Source organism: Vicugna pacos, chromosome 1 (assembly GCF_048564905.1).
Source record: "Vicugna pacos chromosome 1, VicPac4, whole genome shotgun sequence".
In the NCBI taxonomy this organism is placed as follows: domain Eukaryota; kingdom Metazoa; phylum Chordata; class Mammalia; order Artiodactyla; family Camelidae; genus Vicugna; species Vicugna pacos.
The window spans coordinates 83,381,263-83,406,460 of NC_132987.1; the positions used below are offsets into that span (position 1 = coordinate 83,381,263).

The 25,198-nt window shown below is 39.5% G+C and overlaps 1 protein-coding gene across 2 annotated transcripts; it reads right to left on the minus strand.

Moving 5' to 3' along the window:
* On the minus strand, positions 1-24,201 carry LOC102542141 (cell cycle control protein 50C-like). 2 transcript variants are annotated; one of them, XM_072966285.1, is made up of 9 exons: positions 24,044-24,201; positions 23,516-23,642; positions 22,087-22,285; positions 16,109-16,219; positions 9,977-10,078; positions 8,629-8,716; positions 8,101-8,241; positions 2,953-3,162; positions 1-445 (listed from the first exon to the last, which is right to left on the minus strand). In XM_072966285.1, exons 3-9 carry the CDS (start codon positions 22,276-22,278, stop codon positions 255-257), a joined length of 1,035 nt encoding a protein of 344 aa, XP_072822386.1. In that variant the 5' UTR covers positions 22,279-22,285; positions 23,516-23,642; positions 24,044-24,201; the 3' UTR covers positions 1-254. The 2 variants fall into 2 exon arrangements, with proteins under 2 accessions (XP_072822386.1, XP_006208140.2); XM_006208078.3 differs by lacking the exon at positions 23,516-23,642.
* Positions 24,202-25,198: the final 997 nt, after the last annotated feature.

Sequence of the window (25,198 nt, forward strand, 5' to 3'; positions counted from 1 at the left end):
TAGAGCTCAAGGATGATTTATCTTCCCCATTCTCAGGACATTTTACTATACCTAATTAGGCCTCCTCCTCATCTTCTTTTCTTCTTCTTCACTCTGAAACTCTCATTATTTATTCATCTGGGAATGTACTTGATCAGTTAATTCAGTTCCCTTGATGAAATATCCCAGTCACGTTGAACCTTGTCAAGGATCTTTGGCTCCATTACTTCACCGTCCACTTCTGTGTTTTCTGCTTTTCCTTTTAAAGCTTGACTTTACTCCTGGTGAAATAACGTTTTCCTTCCTTTCAGCCTCAAGTGAATTGCCATCATGGCAAAGAAGGCCAGCCATGTCAGGGCTCCTGTCACTGTGTATGCGAGACCTAAGAAGAGGCTACTGCCTCCACTCCAGGTCAGGGTGGAAAGAACAACTGATTTTTCTCCTTGAAACTTGGTTACTGGAAAATCTAAGAAAAGAAAACCTGTTAAGGATCTGTCTCAGCACGTCTCAGCACTACCTCAACATAACCTAAATACATTAGGTTGAACCATATAATATTCCTGTTTTTGTAGGTAAAAAATGGTCGAATATTCAATTTCATATAGTCTGATCTTTACCAAGCAGTATGTTGTACTTGCTGGAAGGAAATTAAATAAAGACATACCTTCCCTCTTACATAGTTATAATCTACAAAAGAAATCTGACACAGATAGATCTGAACAACTTAGAAACAACTCAGTAATGAACAAATATATTTAACTTCCTTTGGCAAACTCAAGGAAAAGAAAAGAATACAGACAGATTTTGCAGTAAATCTAAATTTTTGTTTATGGATCAGGATACTGAGGGTAGGCTAAAGTCTTTCATAGGCTAAGGTTTGAATTTCTACTTCAGGGAAAACTCTTCAAAAGGAGTGAAGAGGAAAAAAAAGGAGATAGATGGCAAAACATTTTTAGTAGGAAAACTAAAGGTGGTACATTCATTTGGGTTTTGAAAAGGCCAGCATCCCTCACTGCTGGGGAGAAAGTGTTTGAAGTGGGTTTGCTATCATTAGCATTTTAATGATGTCATTCTGATTATGCATGTGGCTTGAGGTTTTTAAACATCTGGTGCCTTTTGTAAACCAAACTAATAAACAAATAAAGTCTCTCATAGCAACGGCATTTCCCAGCAAAGCTCTTAAAAGGCCTCAAATCATTTGGCATCATGCTATTTAAAGGCACAAGGAAACTTGTTAGGAAACTCAGTCTCTTTCTTTTACATCAAAATTCTTCATTGTATGGGCAGGAGGGATAAATTTGGAGTTTGGGATTAACAGATACACACCACTATATATAAAATAAACAACAAGGACCTACTATATAGCTCAGAGAACTACTTTCAGTATTTTATAATGACCTATAACGGACAAGAATATGAAAAAGAATTGCTATATATGTATAACTGAATCACTTTGTTGTACGCCTGACACTAACACAACACTGTAAATTGACTATATTTCAAAATAAAAAATTCATCATTGTCACCAGGTCCTTGGGTGCTATCTCAACTCAGCCACCTGGCTGTTGTCTTCCCTTGTCAGTTTCATTAAGCGGGTCTTTGCCCCCTTAGAAGTGGTAGGCATTTTCTGCAGCTCAGGCTTAGTACTCCTTGCATATTGGCCAGGCTGTGAGGCAGGATGGGTAACACTCACACCAGGGTTCAACGCAGGCATAGGACCAAAGCTCAGGATTGAGATTCTGCACAAAGATTTAGCTTTGAGAGTCATCAGCATTAAAATATGACTGTGAGTGAAGACGCCCAGGGACGGCGTGTTTTAAGAGGACAAATAGTGTCTCCCATGTTTGGAACGTGGACTCCCTTCCTTTTCCCCTCAACCTCAAACTCACTGTAATGCATTGTGAGGGCAGCAGTACACGATGTGTTATTTTTCCTGTATCTTGATTGCAACCATAACTGCTTTACTGGTAGGGCAATCACAGACAAACTTGGGAACAGAAGGTCCAATTTGAGAGATTACAGTCAAGCAACTTTCAATCTCAGATTCTGAGGGGTGGAGGGAGAGAGGGGTTGCTGAAATCCTATTTAAAAGGTAGTATTCTACGGCTTACTTTCTGATCTGCACATATAATGCTGCGTAAGACAGAGCAATTTCTGGCTTTCCTTTTCATAGAATAGAGTTAGAGACCGTGCTAGAGGAATGGCTGAAGGAATCCATACTCCTGGTCAGTAAACATAAGGAGGCAACAAGTTGAGAGGTAGAGATGGTGTCACATCAGTGGGAGTATCTCTGCTTGAGGATTGTCCCCATTCCCCTGTCAGAGTGGAGATGTCTGTGTTCTGCTCCAGGATAGAAAAGAAGAAAAGATGGAGCAGGGAACTGGAACACATACCATCATTCACTGATCCCAAGAATCTCTCAACCAAGCTCCCTGAGAGACAAAGGAGGTAGAGAGTTTGGTGTTCAGATCCGCTGGCCTGCTGGGGGTCCCACGAACAACTCCTGGCCAGTAGCCCTGAGACGCTATGAGGGTGCTAATGCCTAACTGGGCTGACGTCTCAAAGCTGTGTGCAAGCCCTGGAGAGATTCTGCCTCAGGGAGAATCGGGAAGGGACTTTAAGTCTGAAGACCAGAGTTAGTATAAATTGTGTTTAAGTATATAATTTTTAAAAGATAATGTTTAGTGTCATTTGAAATCCTTTTTGTTCTTAAGTCAAGAATTACGTTTGTATTTTTAAATTCAGTGAAAACATTCAGAATCTCATAATAAAGCACGTCTCCTGACATGGCCTGTGTGTCCACACCCAAGGCCCTGGCTCCTGCTAGCCGGCTCCAGACCTAATACAGGGAGGAACAGAGGGAGGACCCAGCACTCTCAGGGCAGAGCTCGTACCACGGCTCTGGGGGGCTCAATGAACGGAACCTGCCCGCTGGATCCAGGGCTCCCTTGGCTATGATACTTAAAAGGATACTGTAGGTGATGCCGAAACTATAGCTACCAGCCGGCAAGCCTTCAGTAAAATGTTGTATTCGACTGAGTCGGCGGTAAAGCTTTTTGAAAGTGGGAAAGGCGGCCGTCCGCATCCACACGATGAAGTCCTCATTGATGAAGCCGTTGTTTTCTGGATCCTCTTCATCCAGTTCATAGACGGGCTTGGGCCAGGATGGGGGCTTTGCAGTTCCTGTGGAGAGTTAACAATGGATGTGGTTGAGAAAAATCATCTGCTCTCTTCAGTTTTCCTTGAAGTGTAGAGAATGAAACAACTTTCACATTCTTGAGAAAAGAGAAGTCAAAATTCTACTTTTAAAAAAAGTGTATGTGTTTAAGCTGCTGGAGTATACAACCATTACAAATAATAGTTACAGAGACTCTAGGGAAATGTGGGGAGAAATGCTGATGATATTGCTATAGGGTTTAAAAAAGCAGAATATCATATTATATGTGTATGATGTGTTCAACTATATTAAATGCATAATAAAGCATTAAAAAAATAGGGAGAGCAAAATGATAACAGTGGTGGTATTCCGTGATAGCATCAAGGGGAATGTCTTTATTTTCTTTAACTTCTCTAGCAATCTGAAAACAGCAAATTAAAACAAGATACTGTTTCACCTAAAAATGATTTAACATTTATAGACAAGAATTAGAACCATCAATGAGGCAATAGAAATGGGAACTCTTGCACAGAGCAGATGTGTGTGTAGATTAACCACATCTTTGGCAATCTAGGAAGATGCAGCAAAAGGTTTAAGGTATTTTGCATACATTTGGACCTGGAATGTCTACTTCTAGGACTGTATTCTAAGGAAATAATCATGGAAGTGCAGGAAGATCATGTTACACAGAGATTCCCTGCAGCCCTGTGCCTAAGAGCTCAAAGTCGGAAGCAAGGAAGAGAAATTGGTAAAAGGGAGAAGGTGGACAGCAAAAGTGTTGCAAGCCTGTTCCAAAGCCAGGAAGCTGGGCAGGTTTGGGTGCTGTGCTGAGGAATGTTGGTAGCACAGGGTGGAAGACCAGTGTCAGGAGCTCAGTCTGTTGAGTTGACTCCCCACTTTACTGCGTGTGCATGTCTGTCTTTCCCACTCTATGGCTGTCTCTTGAGTACAATATCTCCCTCAACTTTTTTTCACTGGCATTTAGTCCAGAGCCTGGCATGTGGTACGTGGTTCAATAAATGCTTGTAAAGGGATGAGCGATTCCAATGAAAGCAGATAGAAGTTAACAGTAGAAAGCATTTTGAATTTTTAAAAAAGTCAGCAAGAGGAAGTTGTTCAGTGAAATTTTTACTTCCATAAAACTGGTTCTACTATTTGTAGGAAACCATTCTTTCTCAACTCTGACCACTGACAATTTTCTTCTAAAAGAGACCCAGTCCTGTTTTCTAAGCATGGGTTGCAGTGCTTATAAAAGCATGTGCCAAATTTTGCTGGATTAATCTGCTGAAGTATGTTTCTATACTTATTCTTCCTCTGGAAATAATCCTTTGCTGGAGAAATTTCCTCTGAAAAAATTGTGCAGCTCACTTACGTTGCGCCTTCCTAAGACTTTAATTGCTGTTGCCAGAAGGATTTTGATCAAAATGAAAATTACCTTTGGTACCTGCATATGGACCTTACCCTCTCTCCACTTTAGCCAGGGCTTATGCCCCAAGGCTACATGTCCTATGGGCCACTGATATCCAAATCACCCAGGGAGTGAAAAAAACGTAGGTTCAAGCACACCTTTCTTTACCAACCTCTGATCTCACCCCAACCTATTTCTTCAGAGGATATGAGAGGCATGGTGTAGGAAGTACCAACCTCTTTCATTTTCTGAGTTCAGCTGGGTCATTTGTGTTCATCCATTCACTCAACAATAAGCACTTCTTGATTGCTCATTTGTGTCAAGCACCAGGGATACAAAACTACACAAGATCCAATCCCTTTTCTCAAGGAATTCACATACTGAAGTGGGGATGACAGGTATTCAAACAGGTAATTACGGTATAACATGGTAACTCTTACGACACAAGTAAGAACAAAGTGCAGGAGGTAAGAGAATGCCAAGGATGCTTTGTGTTACAGGCCTGTGGTTATGGTAAGGCAAAACAATAGAAGGTTGCCAAATTCCTTTCAAAAACTGGGAATTTAATTATAGATACAGTGACCATATATGCCAGTTTGCCTAAGACAGTCTGGTTGTTTTACATACATAATTAACTGTATCCAAGCAAGCTACAATATTTTGTTATCAAAAGGTTTATTTACATCTGTTGTCCATTATCTCATCTAATACAGCATTTATTCCAAACAAATAATATACATACAATTTGATCCTTTCAGCTGCCAGCCATCATCTTCATAGTCGTGACAGAGACCCGTGTGCAATGAATAGAGAGCTTACTTTAACATGTCATTAATGAAAGATAACAAGAGGCCCTTCAGAGCAAAACATAACAGATCCCTGTGACCCCTGCCACTGTGTGACCTTCCAGCCAGTTAGGCCATAGCCTCTGTTTTGGCCTGTGAGATGTGTGAAGCTGCCAGGCTGCAAGTCAGTGGGGTCAGTGGGAAAGGTGGGGTAGCACAGGTTATGTTATACATGCATGACGCAGTGTAAAAAATAGATGCTGAACAGTCTTGCTGAGAGTACTTTGAACTCTCTTGCAACAGTGTTATTTAATATATGCTGTAAATTTACAACTATTTTATTGTTTGGTATTTTTTTTTTTATTTGCTAGTAAATCCCTTTAGCTGTGAAGAACTAAAAAATGGAACATACATGTTTAACGTGAAATTAAGAATTCTTTTTCAAAGAAAGTTGATGATGTGATAACTGCAATGTTGGTTGACATTTACCCTCCACTGTGGGAACTATCATGATGTCAATGACCACGGGAAAATCAAAAGATATAAATCTGATGAAGAACATCAGAATCTACTCCAAAAATTTGCGTGTATTTTCAAAAGAATGTATTGAAAGACAATGCTATACCTCAGATAGCTAGTGAAAGTCTATTTATATATCATTATGTGAGCATGAATTTTTTTTGAATATATATATTTTTATTGAAGTATAGTCAGTTTACAATGTGTCAATTTCTGGTATAGAGCATGGCTTTTTATTTAGGTCAAAAGAGTTTCCCTTTACTTTCACTTTTTTATTAATTATTTTTGTAATCAAAGGAAAGCTTGAATGTGTTGGCTCTATGAGCACAAAAAGAACTTTGTAAACAGTTAAATGAGGCCATTTTTATATCTATGTCTTCAGATGTATCCATCCATCTGAATATATTGGTTTGATTTTTTAAATTTGCTTCTTCATGGAATCAAAGCAAAGATTTTCAATATTCAATCTTGGAAGATAAAACCTCTGACATTATTATAAATATTACCATAAATTCAGTTAAAAAATTAAGGAATCAAGTGTAAATTTTTTGGTTTTGTAGTGATAACATAAATGCAAATTTGGTGGAGCAAACTATCAGAGTAAAGATAATGTTCTTGGTAAACTGGAAATTTACGGAGAAATGAGTTTTAAATTGGTTGTTTTATATACATAATTAACTGTATCCAAGCAAGCTACAATATTTTGTTATCAAAAGAAGAGTTGTGGAAATTTAAATATTTTTATATATCCACACAGAAAATAAACTGCAAAATTTTTACAGTGACAAAAATGTTAAAGAAATGCTTCGGCATGGTAGTACGCGCAGCCTATTTTTGTTATACATCATCAACCAGAATTTCAGAAATGTTTGAGCCTTCAAAGAGCTGTTTTCTATGTCAAATGACATGTCTCACGATAATCCTCAAACATTTTTTTGATAAGTGAGCCCTCTAACTTCTGGTGAAATTTTGTTCAAAACAGTTGAAAAGTTTTAGACGAAGTATTCTAAATACGGAATGCCATAAAACTTATAATTTTTGAAGGTTTAGTTAATTGTAATTATTGAAAACCAAGTTTGCAAACAAGAAGATACTGAAATTTACCCCTATAAAAGCAAGAGAACAACTGACCATGTTGCATAATGAAAGTTCAAAAGGTAGACAATTTAATTTTTAAATTCTGTAATTGTGCTTTGGAATATCTCAATTTTGTGAAAACTATTTTGGTGGAGTTTTCCTGTTTTGATTAGATAAAATTTTCTTCTCTATCAGAATTAAAGGATATCAAGAAGGTCTAAGGTTTTGTAGCATGTAAAGTTAGTAAAATATTAAAAAAAACATAGAAAAAATGTGAAGTCAAAAAGTGACAGGGCCTACAGAAATACTTGGGTTACAATACTAGCATATCTCAATACAGAAGAATTAAAAACGAGAATATCCTCTATTTAGTAAAATTGTAAACATAATAGGTACCTCATCACCTGTACATATTTTCTCAATTAAAAAAAAAACAGAGTCAAAAGAGAAGAATCAATTAAAGTGCAACAACTTCAAACTGATTAACCATAAAATGCAACTTCAAAAATGATTGCAGACAATTTTGTGAAAAAATTAAAAATAATATTTTAATAAAATATTGTTTAAAAAATTCATTAGAAAAATACAGGGGCTTGTAGTGAAGACAGATATGGCCAAGAAACTGATTAAAGTATGTGGTTCTGTATCCAGAATAATTATTTTGCTTACATTACCCTTCAATGTTTAGATAATATATAAATTTTTAAAACTTGATTTAATGTACACAAATTTATTATTTTAATTTTTTAAAGAATTGCATTTTTAAAATAGTTCATAGTAGAATTCTTTTATAGGTCCATCAATATGGTAATGTCAGTTTATTGGTCAATAAATAAAACTTTCAAATAAATATATAACTTTAGTTATTCCAGTATCACTTTCTTCTCAAAAGCATACTAGTTTGGACAGTAAATTACATAATCACTCTAATTATAGATTAAGCAGCAAATTTCTTAAAACACTGCCTTTTTCCCAGTGGTAAACTGGAGGGAACCAGGGTACCAATCATCTCATGTTTCTGATAGGTATGCAATGGAGATGCCCACAGGTAGGGGAAAAAGCAAAAGGAGGTCAACAAAGAAGTAAAGAAGCAGGCATCATAAACACCTCCCCACATATCAAAACCAAAGTTTCCATAAAGAGAGAAGAATGTTGAGCTAATCTATGGATCTTACCTGCAAACGCACTAGAAAGATTTTGGGAACTTGGATTCCAAAACTTGACATATTTGTCTGTCCACCATGAAATTCCACTCCTTAGCATTGGGACCTTGATACTCATAGATGAATTAAGGTTGTATGAAAGAACAATGGTGTCTATAAGGAAATTAAAAACTGTATTAGAGATACGAGTAAGTATTTTTGCCACATTTGGAATTGCACAGCCAGACACAGCTGAAAATTAAACCAGAGTATTAGCAGCTTCTCAACATGCCTACATGTCATAGATGCTGGACTTCAAAGACTCTTCTTTTTCCTTCCAATGCCCCAGTTACTGAAAAATACTCTTCGGCTCCATTTAACTATTCAAATCTCTGATAAGGGGGAACCCATTTGCAAATGAAATACCATAAATCAGTGGATAATGTATACAAACATTTCTTAGAGATGCCCGGCCACTCAGCTGCAGAAGTGATCTTCTGGACATTTAGATTGTTACACACTTACAAAAGGGAACACAATGGAGATAAGAAAAGTACCTACCATTGAATATGCTGTTGGCAATAGCACCACAAGGAGCGATGGGGATCCCGTTGTGGGAGTTTTTGAAAGGAGCACAGTTACTAACATCCTGGATGTGAAATGATACAGGAATAAGCGCTTTCAGTAAACTCTTAAAATGCTGAAAACGAAAACACTGGCAAATGTAAATTAACCCACACTGATTTATTAGCACAGACCAGGATTATGGACTGTTGTTCCCAGGCTACTGGCTCACTTAGACTAGAAAATTTTCGTGTTTTGAAGATAATGTGTATGTGTACATGCATGTGTGTGTAGTTTTTTTTCCTCATTAGCAGTACACAGCATACCAACTATGTCTGCAGGAAGGAACTTTGTTGGCTATGCTAAATGCCACACTTAAGCCCCCACCAGATTACATTTTCAAAGGCTTTTTCTTATTGAAGTGTAATTTATATTCCAAAAAGTATAAAATTGTGAGTCTACAGATAGATGACTTGTCACAGGGAATCCATCCACCTAACTACCAGAATACATTTTTAAAAGAGTAGCTGCTAAAAAGCACTTTTATATAATATTGCTATAGAAAAGGTTTCCTTCTAGCTTTTCTTGCCAGCATGCTGAATACCATCTACCAAGAAAGAGTAAAATTTTGTAATCTGAAAGGATTTTTTTTGTAGTCTGAAAGAATATTCAATTAAACCAAAGGCTTTTATTCAATCAAGTAAAGTCCAATTTCCTTAAACTATATTGATTGAAGGCCCATTATAGGGAGCATGATGGTGGATATAGAGTGAGCCAGACTGAGACTAGCCACTATCAAAATGGCAGGTGCATCCATTAGGTAAAATGGGCAACTTTCAAGATAACTACAGAAATTAAGTGTGAAGAAATAATACTGAAATCTAATTGATGTGTCAGTCATTTAAAAGCAAAAACTCTTCTCTTTGAAGCAGCTGCAATATGGCATCAACTTTACTCACAGAAGCGTCTATCGTGAATTGTGGTTGAAATGTACATGAAGACTTGCCCTTCTGACACATTCACTATGACCAAGACTTGGGCAATCCACTACATAACTGGTTTTAATACAAAATGCTGTCAAATAAAAAAATGGTTGGTGCATGAAAGCATAACCATTTAATTGGACAAGATTCGCATTCCTGCTCTGAATAGGGAAAGGGCTGCTTCTCAGGAGCCGTTATCCTGAACACCCAGCCCCTGCAGTTCACGCAAGAATAAAATGAGCATTTCTGTCTTGTGAAACCTTAGCTTTTGAGTTTATTTTCCATATTCTCTTTTAGACTGAAAGCTTCATCAGGTTAAAAAAAAAATAAAGAGTGTTATAACAAGTTAAATAAAGCCTTACCTTTATATCTATACCCATCAGTTGGCTATTACTCCTGGATAGAACATATTGATAGAGGTTCTGATAGAAGCCGTACAGTTTGTAGAACATATAAACGTCACCCTGTAGAGGAGAAGAGCAAGCAGTAAGGAGAGAGGAAAATAAGCTGGACTGTTAATAAACATGGACAGGATTTTTTAAATGCAAGAAGTAGTACAGAAAAACATTGATGGGAACTGAAAGTTTCTTTTTATCAAATAGAAACCCGAGAAATTATTTCTAAAAATCAGTGTTGGAAAATCCTGGCCTACATAGAATTATTAAAAGGACTAAATAATTTACTTTTAATGTTTTTGGAAGGGTTACCACGCTTTGTCTTAAAAAATTTATCATTTGCATTCTCAATATGTAAAATTTGATTTTACAATTATTTCCCAGCAGCACTGGGAAAGCTGCTTTGCCTAGGGGTTGTGGTAAGCATCAAATTCACACAGTTTCAAAGCAAATCCTTAGAATAAAACTGGGGCCACTGAACATGTCTAGGTGCATGTATGTACTGGACACGTGAAAGACATGAGACTAGCTCCTTGGGGTCTGGCCCCCATGTTGTCTTTTTACCCCAAGGATTTAGCACAGTACTCTGCCATAAAATGCTTGGTCAAGAAATGGTGAACCATTTGTTATGGACAAAAAGATGGAATGGTTTGCTAATCTAGAAGAAAGATGATTTTCACCTTGACAATACACAGCCTGGTTGCCATAAGAGATAAACCTTTTCATGGATGCTGTTGTTTGAGGCTGCCCAGGCACAGGCTACCATCAATGCTTCTACCTTAATGGTGAAGTACCAAGGCCCTGGAACTTCTCCAGGCAGACCTGATGCAGATTTTACTAACAGCACATAGGATGCAAATGTAACTGTCCGATGTAGCTGTTCATGATTAATATACTACCTATCTCCAAACTAATAAAGGCCTGCATCCACAGATACGAAAGCCTAAATTTTATTAAGTGACTCCCATGTGTCAGGTGCTACGTTCAGTGCTAGAAATACAAAAGCAGTCCTTTACAACTTCCTGAGGCAACTGATTCTCTCATTCTATGCAAATATGGCCTCACCCTAAGGACCTTGAAGAGGATGAGCATGGGAGATGGGAGCTGGTATCCAGGGCAGGCTGAAAATGAAGGTCATGGTAAGTGTGGCCCAGTATAGAAGACAACCAAGGCTGAAGAGCGTGGTCCCTGGTCAGAGAAGAGTCTCTGCAACAGCGAGGAGGGGAGCCGCTGCACCCTGAGAAAGAGGTGGGCTGGGGCATCACGAAAGGAGAGCGTGGGTGTGACGGCCTGCAGGCCAGGTGCAGTGGGAAGCCCTAACTGTGCTTCCTCATCTGAAGAGGGAGTCTCCGCTGCTGGTCCACAATGCGAGAAAATCTGGAATCCGGAGCGTGGGACAGACTGCATTTTCTTGGGAGCTAAAAGAGAATTCTCCTTACCCAAAGTTATATGTTCATATAAATGACAAAATCAGCAGGCAGAGAACACTCACACACTAGGGACAGAAGTGGTTTAATGACCCTTTTTCAATGATTCTTTGTCCAAGATTTAGCTTAACAAGGCCTCCGAGACCATCGTCTTGTTTATTAGTCCTGGAGGCACAATGCGCTTCGTGAGGCTGCTCCTCTCCTGTGGTACTTGGTGCCGAATTCCTAGGTTAAGGTAGAGAGCTCTGCATGGATCCGTTGTCTAGCACGTGTGATACGTGTGACCTGGTGAGCTGAAGGCCCTGTGGTTGCCCTGAGTAGTTTGGTTGGATTTTTATGAGAAAGCCTTTGCCTGAAAGGAATGGTTAGCAGCTCGTAACACTTACTTGCCTTTAGGATTTTAAAGGACAGACAGATGGGAACCCAAGCACTTTAAGGTTTTTATCTTTTGGATTTTTTTCTTTAAAATTGTAAGCACTCTGAGCCTTCAAGAAGGAGCCAACTCTGCTGACACCCTGATTTCAGACTTCTGATTTCTAGAGAATAAATTTTTAATGCTTTTAGGAAAAAAAAAAGCAACACTAACTTTTACTTTGATGGGGGCAGCAGAGTGAGTGGAGGAAGGCCAGAAAGGGCAGCAACTGTAGAGAATTACAATTTGAGAATTCTCATAATTCTCAGTTTTGATCTCTAATAAAGAACACATATATAAAACTTCTCCCAGTGACCTTATATAGATATCACTTACAACCCAGGTACAGCTCAGTAATTTCCTTATAATCTGTGTGACTTACACTCACAAAAATGATTAGAGACACAGTTGTATTCAGAATATTACTGATGCCAACATGCGTTCATCTGGGGTCAACTGGGAAATAGGAAAGGGATACAAAAAAACAAAACTTCCTGGAGCATAAAGCGATATAATTTAGCACTTTATCTTTCTTCCATTAATTTAACATTTCAGCAAACATTTTCTGAGCATCTACCATGTAAAATTACTGTGCTATACACTGTGGAGGAAGCAAAGATTCACATGCCCATTCCATAACCATTAATTGAGCAACTACAGTGTGCCAGGCATTGTTACAGGTGCTTGGGATATAACAGTGAGAGACAGACAATAAACAATACATATAATAAACTGTTCATTTATATAGCATGTTACAAGGTGACGAATACTGTGGAAAACAATGGAAATACAGCGAGGTAACAAAAGTCAGGAGTGCAGGGTGAGGTGAGGAGACAGGTTGCAGTGAAATAGGATGGGCAGTATAGGCCTTATTCGGTGATAATGCCAACCAAAAATTGGGGACAGGCGTAAGAGAATACCTGACTTGTTTGGGGAACAAGAAGTCCAGTGTGGTCAGAGTGGGGATGGGGGAAGAGAATGAAGGGAGGAGGTTAGAGAGGATCATGTAAGGGCTTGTAAGGACTTAGGCTTTTTCACTGAGTGGAAAGAGAAGCCATTGCAGAAATTTTTGAGCAAAGGAATAACGTATGACTTATGCTTCAAAACGTTCACTCTGGCTGCTATATTGAGCTATAGATATAACAGGGAGACCTGATAGGAGGCTATTTCAGAACCCCACCCGAGAGGTGAATGTGGTGTGGAGCTGGGTAGTAGCAGCAGAGGGGGCAGAGGTGAATATACTTTGGATATACTCTGAAGGTAGGGCCAGTAGGATGGATGGATACGAGGTGTGAGAGAGTGAAAGGAGTCAAGAATGACTCCTGGGCTTTTGGCTTGAGCACCAGAAGGACAGAGTTATTTTCACCTGAGATTAAGAAGTCTGTGGGTGGAACAGGTTTTTTGTTTTTGTTTTTAAGGGGGGTGGGGTGTGTAGAGTAAATAAGGGGGAGGAATGGATATCAGGAGTTCAGTTTTGGAAACGTTGAGTTTCAGATATCTATTAGACATCTGAATGGTGACCTGAGGAAGGCAGCTGGAAATACAAGGGTGGATATTGGAAGAGAGGTGTGGGCTAGAGATATAAAATAGGGTGTTGGTGATTGATGGTATTTGAACCTAGGAGGTGGATGGTGTTTCCTAGGAAGTGAGTGTATAAGAGAGGAGAAGAAGACTAAAGCCTTGAGGATCTCAACATAAAGAGTTTGGGGAAAATAAGAGGAACAGCAATGGAACCAAAGAAGGCGGCCAGAGAGAAAGGAGGAAAACCAAGACAGTAAGGTGTCCTGAAAGCCTAGAGAAGGAAGTGGGTCACGGATGAGGGAGTGATCACCTATGTCCAGTGGGTGTCGAGGCACTAAGGATTTATCACTGGATGTATCCATGTGGAAGTCACTGGTAACCTTGAAATTTCAGCGAGTGTTGGGGGCCAAAACCTGATTGGAGTGGACCTAAGAGAGAATGAGAAGAGAGGAACTGGGAACAGCCAAGACAGATGACTCTTCTGAAGAGATTTCCTGCTAATAGGAGAAAAGAAATGGGCAAATAGTTGGCAGGGAAATCTGGGAGGATAGAAGAGTGTTTAGTTTTTGTATTTTACAGATATGTTAAGAAATAGTATGTGTGCTGGTGGGAAAGATCCAGGAGAGAGAAAAGTTGATGATATACGAGAGGTAAGAACTGCTGAGTTAAGCCCTTATAAAGACAAGAAAGGATGGCATCTATTGCATAAGTGGAGAGGCAAGCCTTCAGACGGGAGCATGGGTGGTTCCCCTGTGGTAACAGGTGGGCAGGTTGAGTCTGTGTGCAGAGACAGGGTGGGGGTAAGTAGCTGTGATGTGGCACGTAAAGCATGATCCCTGTCCCCAGGGAGGTTCCTGTAATTAGAGGAAATGAGTCTATAGGATATTTTATGGGTGACTGCAAGTCCATCAGAAGAGTGGGAACAGCACTCCCAGAATACAAATGTGGGCAAAATTCTTGCTGGAGACATGAGTGAAAAGGAGGCTCAAGGAAGGGTTGGGATACTAGGGACTTAACACAGGTGGGATCTTACAGGTGGCAGTGAGAGGGGAGGCTTTCTAGGCAAAAGAACATAGAGAGCTGTATCATGGAAAAACAGGTTGGGTCAGTTTGGCAGGAGTACAGGGTCTCCCATGGAGATAAAGATGAAAAGATAGCTGGGCCTCCAGTGTTGAAGAACAATGTGAGAGAGTGCAAATTTAGGTGGAGGGCAGGGCATGGTCTACTGATTTTGCAAATAACAGTTGGCTAAATGTAGAAGCCAGAGGCTAGAAGAGCAACTAAAGTCACTGTGATACTAGACCAGGAGGGTCTGAACTGGGGAGAGGGTGGCTGGGAGAAACACGGATTGAAGAACAGGGCTCACACATCAGAGGCCTGGATGAGAAAGGAGCAGGCAGGGTAAAGTCAAGGAGGAAAACTTTGGGTCTTGGCAATGGAATCTTTAGCAGAAAGGGAGGGTTTTTCAGGAGATGACAGTGAGTCCTGTTTGGGGAGGAAGCAGACTTTGAGATGGGATGGCTCAGTGAGAAGCTGAAAAGGCCTGCCTGAACATGGAAGCATCCCATGCAGAGTCATCTCTGAAGGGCAAGGAAGAGGGACGAACAAAGTAAGGGAGGAGGGCGCTGTGGGGAGAGCTGCAAAGCCCAGAGGACAGAACAGAACCTTTGAAAAGCTGAAGAAAATACACTTTCATTTGATTAAGTCCTGACTACCTTGTAAGACAAGAGAGGCCCTGAAAAGGTGCCTCTTGATCTCCTGCTGCAGAGAGTGTAATCAAGGGGCGGCTCCAGCTGCTCTGCTCTGAGGTCATCCTGTGTCTGCACCAAGGCCATGCTTCCCATTCCCATGGCTGCTCCCAGCCAGTGCCTGAGCAACAGGGATACTGAGGCCAGGACTCTCTGTCGGCCTTGCTGAAACTTTCTCAAGAATTTTCTGCAGACCTTCCTTCCTCCCTCCCTCCCATCTTCTCTTCTTCTTTACCCTCCCATGCCCCTGCCTGCCCCTGCCTTCCTTCTCCCCTCCCCTCTCCTTCCCAGGGGTCAGAGCTGTGTTGTGTTCTCACAGCCTCCTCTGGCTTCATCCATATTTTCCCTCACAGGCAGCTCCCCCAATAAATCTCTGTTATGTCTTGGCATCTGCTCCTCAGAGGACCTGGACAACACGAGACTTTCATCAGCCTAAGAGCAGGGACATCTCTTTTTATTTCTTTGGCATTTCTCACAGTGCCTGACAGCCGGGCCAAGAGTTGCCTTAGGGAGTAGGCAGCTGCATGTGTAGAATGACTTGGAGGGGGAGCCAAGGAGAGTCCCACCAGGTGTGTGACCCTTGACACTAACTCACTGCGTGACCTTGGTCAAGTCACTTAACCTCTCAATCCATTAATTTTCTCACTATAAAATGAGTGGTTAGATCCAGTGATTGCTATGGTCCCCTCCTGTGCTGACATTTGGCGTAAAACCTGTTTGATTGATGTTGAGAATTATGTTACAAAGTTGGGTGGGTAAAGAATCTGGAAACTTAGAAACAAAGGGGAAGAATGAAAGTCAAAAGGAAAAAAGGGAAAGGGAGAGTCACACATGAACTCAACACTTTCTCAGACCCTCAACTCCGCTCTGCTTTATTTTTTTGTATTTTCAGTTTTGGAAAGCATTTGGTAGAGATCGTGAACTTACTGCCCTGTGTTAAATAGGAACAGAGCAGCATACAGCCAACTGAAGGCTCTTGAATCTCACTTACCTTCATTGCCTCTGGGAGGTAGAAGGGAATAGAGCAAGTGCATTCTTTGTCAAAATTAGCAGTGTTTTCCCGCAGTTTTGCACAATCTGAACATTTTTCTGTGTAATTAATCTGTCAGGTGGGGAAAAGAACAATTATTAATTAAAAAGGACATGAATACAGATCTTCAAATTAAAGTCCTGAGTCCACCAAAGTCTCCAAGCTCTCCAGGTCGAGGGTATGCTGTCTGGGATGTGAACCGGGCAGCTCACTGCGCAGGACGTGAGCGCTCCGTGGATGTGAGGAGGGAGTGGGCCTCCTTACAGCCTTTAATTTTGGGATCTGGCAGCATTTTGCCGCTTACCTGGAGCTCAGGATTTCTACTGCATATTTATGTAACCTGTTGTGATGCAGCCTCATGCCTCCATCTTAAAAAGGTGTCATTAGGAAAGTAGTAGTCAATGACTCACGAGAACTGTGTCTAACCAGCTTTATGGGGAAGTCAACTTCACTGTTTTTCCATTTTATTGTATGGAAAATATTTATTCTAATGAATTCTCCTACATGTTGTCTAGAGGAAGTTATTAAAGATGACCAAACACAAAAAAGAAGTGTTTCCAAAATGTAGAGTTACTGATGTATGCAAAGTAATCGTAAAATGGTATTATATTCTGTTGTTTAAAAGTTAAAATCTGTGCAAAATGGTATAAAAAAACAGTAGTGTGTCCCAAATGGGCATTTTCCTGTGAGCTCTGGCTCAAGGACTCAGTTATGAGAAGCTGCAGCTGGAAGAAGAGTTGGGAAGGGTGGCTCAGAGAGAGGTCATGGGGTTGTGTGGTTTCCTTCAGCTGCAGGAAACATTCATCTCAAGTGCCCAGGGGTGGTTGTGGGGTGCTGCAGAGGGCTTCCGCTTTTTCCTCACCGTGTTGAGGAGTAATTAGAAGAGTTTGGGAATGGAGGAGGAACAGGGAAGCAAAGGACTGGTTTTCTCCTCAGTAAATTGCCAGTGGGATTTTGGATTCTTAGGGAGAGAAGACAAGAAAGAATTCTGAATGCTTGCTAAGTCACTGGGTGTTTGAAGTCAATATGGGTAAAGTGTGAATACTAAACTAAAGATTAGCCAAAAGACTACTTAATTGCTTAAATCATTCTTTAAGTATGCAACAATAGTTGAACAATTTTTTTTGCCTTTGTTGTTTCATGGTATCTTTATTTTTTCCTTTTTCAGTTTTATTAGTAGAATTGTTACACTTTGACTGCATGTATACATTATATTGCATGTAAATGCATATATACAATATATGGCACATTTTTCTTTTAGTTTACATATATGTACTGATCATTGTTTCTCAGAACAGATTAGAGCTTTAGCTTTTTAAACTTACATGGTTGTCAAAGGAATAAAGCCAACCACAAAGTAAGAATTAACAGAATGATGTAATCCAACCATCAAGGACTGTCAAATGTGCTTTCACATAGTCAAGAAATCAGTCATCTAAGTTATAAATAATAAGTAGTTCATTCGTGTTCTTATTATTATTTTTTTAGATTCCACATATAAGTGATTATCATATGGCATTTTTCTTTCTCTTTCTGGCCCACTTTAATTAGAATGGCTATCTCTAGGTCCTTGAATTAGTATTTTTAAAAATACTGATGCCTTGTCTGTGAAACTGCATTCTAATTTTTTAAAAAGCATTAAAGAACAGGGCTGTATCGTAATTGAGAGCTAGCACACTGGACTATGACTGGGGACACTGCGCTTCTAGTTCAGTCTCTGATGTTGAGTTAAATCCTTAACGTCCAAGGCCCACATTTTGTTCACTAGCATCATCTTGGATTGCAATTAATCAATGCGTGAGGTCACTGTAGTAGTATACATTCTACTCCATGAATTCTTGTTGGAGTTCTGTCAATGCAGAATTAGGAAAAAATGTATTTCATGATCAAATAATTTTTGACTAGATGATATCTAAGGTGCTTTCTAGCTCTAAAAATTTTATAAGAAAAATATATCTTTGATCTACTGTCTACTTTGTGGCTCGAGTGACTCTGTAAACCTATAGCTCAAAAATGACAGCAAAGGTCATAGTCTGCTTGCTTCTCACAGAATTTTGGAGAGGAAGGAATTATCATTCTTGCCTAAAGTGAACTGCACAGAGGGCACTTTCTTGATGTGCCCCAGAGCTGAATGAGCACAGGAAAGCCAGTTCCAAACTCTTCTACTAGGACTCTGTTCTTCTACTAGGCCTCTGTTGGCCACACTGGCCTGCGATAAGCACTTCATCTTACTACCCATCATAATAAAACACTTCCATGTGCAAAAGAGGATAGCATTCTTTTCTGATCTTCCTGTATGAAAGCAAAGTGTTAGAAACAGTGGCTTAAAAGAAAAGTCAGTTGGAAAATCCGCTTAATATCATGATAAAAGCGTCCTGTTGAAAGTCATTTGCAGTGTTGTCTTGAATCAACAATGGGGTGAAGTTCTCACATGCATGAGGTGACAGTATTCAGCAATGGCTGCTTCCTTTTTTAAAAAATTGAAGTATGGTTGATTTACAATGCTGTGTTAGTTTCTCGTGTAAAAAAATTGAAGTATGGTTGATTTACAATGCTGTGTTAGTTTCTCGTGTACAGCATAGTGATTCAGTTATACGTATATATTTAGTCCTTATAGTTTATTACAAGCCATTGAAAATAATTCCCTGTGCTATACAGTAGGACCTTGGTGTTTATCTATTTTCTATATAGTAATTTGTATCTGCTTATCTCAAACTCTTAATTTATCCCCCTACCACCCCTTCCCCTTGGTGACAATAAGTTTGTTTTCTATGTCTGTGAGTCTGTTTTATAAATAAGTTCATTTGTATCATTTTTGTTTAAGATTCCACATATAAACAGTATCATATAATATTTGTCTATTGCTAACTTACTACTTCACTTTATATGACAATATCTAGGTCCAGCCATGTTGCTGCAAATGGCATTCTTTCATTTTCTTTTATGCCTGAGTAGTATTTCATTTTATATACAAACACACATACACACACACACACACATATGTATGTACCACAACTTCTTTATCCAGTCATCTGTTGATGGACGTTTAGGTTGCTCCCATGCCTTGGCTGTTGTAAACAGTGCTGCTATGAACATTGGGGTGCATGTATCTTTTTGAATCAGAGTTTTCTCTGGATACATGCTCAAGAAGTGGGATTGGTCGATTATATGATAACTCTATTTTTAGTTTAGGGAATCTTTATACTGTTTTCCATACTGTTTTGGCTGCAACAAGTTACATTCCCACCAACAGTGAAGGAGGGTTCCCTTTTCTTCATACCCTCTCCAGCATTTATCATTTATGAACTTTTTAATGATGGCCATTCTGATCAGTGTGAGGTGATACCTCACTGTAGTTTTGATAATTAGTGCTATTGACCATCTTTTCATGTGCCTATTGGCCATCTGTATGTCTTCGTTGGAGAAATGTCTATTTAGGTCTTCTGCCTATTTTTTGATTGGATTGTTTGTTTTCTTGTTATTGAGTTAAATGAGCTGTCCGTATATTCTGGAAATTAAGCCCTTGTCAGTTGCATCATTTGCAAATATTTTCTCCCAGTCCATAGGTTGTCTTTTCATTTTGTTTATGGTTTTCTTTGCTGTACAAAAGTTTATAAGTTTAATTAGGTACCATTTGTTTACTTTTGCTTTTATTTCTAATGTCTTGGGAGACTGACCTAGGAAAAGATTGCTACAATTTATGTCAGAGAATGTTCTGCCTTTGTTCTCTTCTAGGAGATTTATGGTGTCCTGTCTTATGTTTGTCTTTAAGCCATTTTGAGTTTATTTTTGTGTATGGTGTGAGGGAGTGTTCTAACTTCATTGACTGACACGCAGCTGTTCAGCTTTCCCAACACCATTTGCCAAATAGACTTGTCTTTTCTGCATTGTGTATTTTTGCCTCCTTTGTTGTAGATTAATTGAACATAGGTGTGTGGGTTTATTTTTGGGCTCTCTATTCTGTTCGATTGATCCATATGCCTGTTTTTGTGCCAAGACCACACTGTTTTGATTACTGTAGCTTTGTAGTATCTTCTGAAGTCTAGAAGGGTTATGCCTCCAGCTTTGGTTTTTCTCCTCAGGATTGCTTTGGCAACTCTGGGTCTTTTTTTTTTTTTATTCCATATAAATTTTAGGATTTTCAGTGTAGTTCTGTGAAAAATGTCATCGATAATTTAATAGGGATCACATTAATCACATAAATTGCTTTGGGTAGTATGGTCATTTTAACAACATTAATTCTTTCAATCCAAGAGCATGGGATATCTTTCCATTTCTTTAAATCATCTTTAATTTCCTTTATCAATGTTTTATAGTTTTCAGCATATAAGTCTTTTACTTCCTTGGCAGGAGGTAAGTATTTTATTTATTTTTTGATGCAATTTTAAAAGGGATTTTTTTTTCACTTTCCTTTTCTGATATTTCATTGTTAGTGTAAAGAAATGCAACAGATTTCTGTATGTCAATCTTGTACCCTGCTAAGCAATGGCTGCCTTTTAATGGAGGCTGCATTTCATAGTGGATAGGGATGGGTGACTAGGAGGGATGAAGCAGGAAACACACAGGAGGTGTTGGTGAAAGGGGCTGGTGAAGGAGAAAGTAGACAAGTAAACAGGATGAGCTATTTGTGGAAATGAGTATCAATCTTGTAAGCCAATTACTTTGCTACCCCTTCAACAAGGCAAGTTTAATTTGCTACCTGGTGTGGCCTGGTGGTTTACATTACTAAACTAAAGGACTCAAAAGGACTTGGGGGCACTAGGAAGATGACCTGCTGGGAGCTGGGGGGTGGGGAGTAGAAAATTTCAGTGGAAAGGCAGTAGGGAAGTATATGTTGGTAGGAGGAGTGGGACCTCAGATGACATTTTCTTCCTTGAAGTCCACACTAGCTGCCCTAATCCATCCTTTTGATAAGTGTGTGCCTATAGTGTAATGGCATTGTGCAAGGATGGGGCTGGGATATGGAAAACGAGCCAGCTGTGGCTGAGCTCTGTGTTCTTACCACACACTCTCTTACCTACTCTGTTACTAGTTCACTGAGGGCAGGAATCAAGTCTTACCTACCTCACTCATCTGCACACCCAAAACTCCTAGCACCTGCAGACACTCATGAACACGAAATCAACGTTGACAGACTTGGCCTTCAAGGTAATTTTGCCACTAGTCCCCGTGGGGAGAGGGAATAGATGAGCTTTCCAGGCCTGCCTTCAGAATGGTGGTCATACAGTCTGGGATATCTGGTAATCTACCCAGAGCCGATTTGCCTGAAGCATTTACTTAATTCATTAGATCAAATGTGGGCATGGCCTCAGACCAGATCTTCCCCCAACCAGCTTCTGGGATTCTCATCCTCCAATAGGTTAATAGTCAAATTGGCAAAGGGCTTGTGACTGAGGAGTGTGCCCTTAGCTCTGAGTAGAACTTGGTTTACTTTGCTAAGTATCCTGATAAGGCCAGAAAGATTTAGGTTCTTGCTTTTCCTAGATTAAAGTAATGATCTCAGAGGGAGTTCATTTGTAAAGGGAAAGTCACAATGCTTGAAAGCTGGGCAAAATCGAAGACCTGTATCTTTGGTTCTTCACTCTTTTTATCAACATGATTCTCGGGCGTCTGGCCTTGCCTCTCCTCCTGACAATACCAATCGCTTGCTCAGTACTCTGCCAGCATAAAAAGCTCCTGATTTTGCCAGGTCCCTGGAAACAAATATGGCTGAACTGACCAGAGTGAGAGTGATTGTCCTCAAGAGGGAGGAGGAGTGGATATAGTCTCTGGCAGGTGCAGAGGCTCTATCACCATGTGCACCTGCCAGCTAGAAAAGGGATGTTCCAGTCCCGTCTAGTTCCCTGTCAAGGGGCTGTGTTCTCAAACTGACCACTCATTTATAGTCCCAAAGCTAAAAATTCTTAAAAATCGCATTAAAAATGTAAGATGGGACAAACCTCTACTTCCTTGATGTTCTTTGCAGACAAGAGAAGGATGACACCCACACCAAGGCAGAACACTCCTGTGATAAAAAATCCAGAGAGGATTATGGTGGCTGTGAGCTGTAGCCGGTAGGCAGGCAATTGCTGCTGCTTCAAAGCAGTATTGTCTGGCAATCTGGACTGGCAATCGTGGGATCCCCTCTTCATTTTGGCCCTGCAGGTGACGCAGATATACTTTCAAGACATTTGTAGCATTACTGCTTACAGCAATAACACATAAAGGTAATATTAAGACTTATATGAGTTCAGGATTTGCAGATACTACTCTATATAAAATAAACAAGGTCCTACTGTATAGCACAGGGAATTATATACATACTTTGTAATGGCCTATAATAAAAAGGAATATGAAAAGGAATATATATAAAAATAACTGAATCACTATGCTGTACATCAGAAATTAACACAACATTGTATATCGAATACACTTTAATTAAAAAAAATTACATGAATCTTCCGGTGCATTTGCAAGGTTTTTCTGCTTCCTGGAATTACTCCTTAACCAGCCCGGATATTCAGCAGGAGCACAGCTCCCTTCAATCAGCTACTGATAGGTATATTTTACTTAGGCTAAAAAGCTCATTGTGCTAAATGCCATGCCAAGGAGATATGTCCCCACCAGGTCTGTATAACCCAATGACTGGTGACACTGGGAAGCAGTTGTAACTGGCTACTTCTGGGATGTGGTGACTAATTAAAGGCAAGCCCTTCCTGAAAGGGGAAAATGGATTTATCTTTAAGAACTTGTCCAAATCCTTGGAGATTAATACAACAACAACAAAAAAGAAGTTAGTGCTTTCAACTTTTTTTCCAAATGTGGCTGTCCCTTAACATGAATATAGAATAAATTGGGAAAATATTCTCAGATTACAGCTAACTTGACTATTTGTGATAATGAGAAAAGAAGCAAATGGGGACTGTAGGACACAGATGTTTAATCTCAGCAGCTTCCAATTTTTTCACCCATAAGAAAGACTCTGGTAGGAAATGCAGATGAAAGACATCTCCTCCTAACTTCTTCCCAAGCACATGCTTTGAAATAGCCCAAATAAGGCAAGAGAAAGGAAGACAAAAATAGATAATGAAATGTTTAATATTGCAATGTTAGTATTACTGGTTTGGTTTTGGATTTTTCTTTTTTTCCCCTACTTATTAGAAATTCACTAACATTTTCATTAGAGTATTAATAATTACTTCCTCTTCAAGATGAATTTAAGATGTAGAATTAGGCTTTTTAAAAAAGAAGGCAGCATGTGAGTTTCTAAATTTTTTTTATTAACATTAGGCAGAGAAGCCATGCTGGACTATTTTTGTATTAAAGAAAGCAATGAGTTTGGCAAATCTAATTAATTTAAAAGAATACCAAATAAATGCAATTACTTACACTGGGATGTTTCCAGTTCAGAGTCAAAGTTTCCCACTTGCGAAATTGGAAGAAAAAAAAGCATACCACCAATGGGAAATTTTCAGCAAGACATTTGAATCTGGCTTGGAGGTGGTAACAAGTATGGCTGTTGGTTTCAGACAGACTTGTGTGAGAAGATGGCAGTGAACACTTCCAAGTTCATATCTACTATTTGTTTTACTAAATAAACATGGTCCAGAAGTGAGTTTAAAAGGCAGTAACAGCCTATGAGATTAGATTATGTGTGCAGAACTGACCTACAAAATATCAGGTATGTTTGCAATCTAGGTACTTATTCCAACATTGCGTGAAATTACAGTACACAGATGACACCCACCAAAAGGGTCATTACAGTATTTCTTAGGCTTTTTATAAAAAAGCAAAACGAATCTACCCCAAATCCCAAAGTAAGAGGTGCTTCACAGGAGTATATTAAGTTTTCTGGAGAAACAGAACCAACAGGAGATCTATATGTATGCATAGATCTATTGTAAAGAATTGGCTCACGTGACTATGGAAGAGGCTGGCAAATCCAAAATCTGCAGGGTTGATGTTTCAGTTTGAGTTCAAAGGCCAAAAGCTGCTGTAGAAACAGGAAGAGTTGAAGTCACGGTTTGAAGGTTGTCAGGTAGGAAGAGCTGATGTTTCAGTTGGAAGGAGGAATTCTTTCCTACGTGGGGGAGGGGCAGCCTTTTATTCTATCCAGGCTTTCAACTGACCAGATGAGGCCCACCTACATTATGGAGGGCAATCTGCTTTACTCGAATTTACCAATTTAAATGTTAATTTCATCCAAAAGTACCCTCACAGAAACACCCAGAACAGTATTTGACCAGCAATCTGGTACCCTGAGTCCAGTTAAGTTGACACATTAAAATTAACCATTATAGGTAGTGAGTGAAAACATTTCTGGGGCAACATTCTTCAGAGATGGCCAGATATGCATTTTACAGTTACTTTTATATTCACACATTTCTCTCCTAAATAAATCCACTGCAAATATAGAAATATATTTCATTATATTCTCCTTTTTAAATGTCTAGAGTAGAGTTTTTCAGCCTCAGCACTATTGACATTTTGGGCCAGATTTTTTTTTGTTGTGGGGGTTGTCCTGCAGGTTTGCAGGATATTGAGCAGTGTCCCTGGCCTCTACCCATTAAATGCCAGTTGCAATCCTGCACTAGATGCCAGTAGTAGCCCCCTCCTCCCTGAGTTGTGACAATCAAATATGTCTCCAGGTATGGCAAATGGCCCTTGGGGGTCAAAATAGCTCTGAGTTGAGAACCACTTGTTAACACCGATATGGATATGACGATCTGTTAGAGGCCATTGTGTTGGTATCACTAGAAACTTCAGAAAGTGACTTTTAAAGTCCTTGCTGTCATTTCTCTTTAACTGCTGTGTAGATAGCCTCTTCAGGCATCCAGACATTTTGCATATACTGGGTTGCCTCGTATTTCACTACCTTTCCCCATTAACTGCTGAGACACAAATGTACCAAATAAATGTAGAATCAGGAAGTGGTTGTATGTGTGGGGTACAGTCACAAACACACATACTCATATGCACACATAATATTCATGACAGTCTCATTTTTGGGTTTGGCAGCTGGATTGGTCTGAATTCTGAAAGCACAGACTGCATGTCTCAATTTGCAATTCT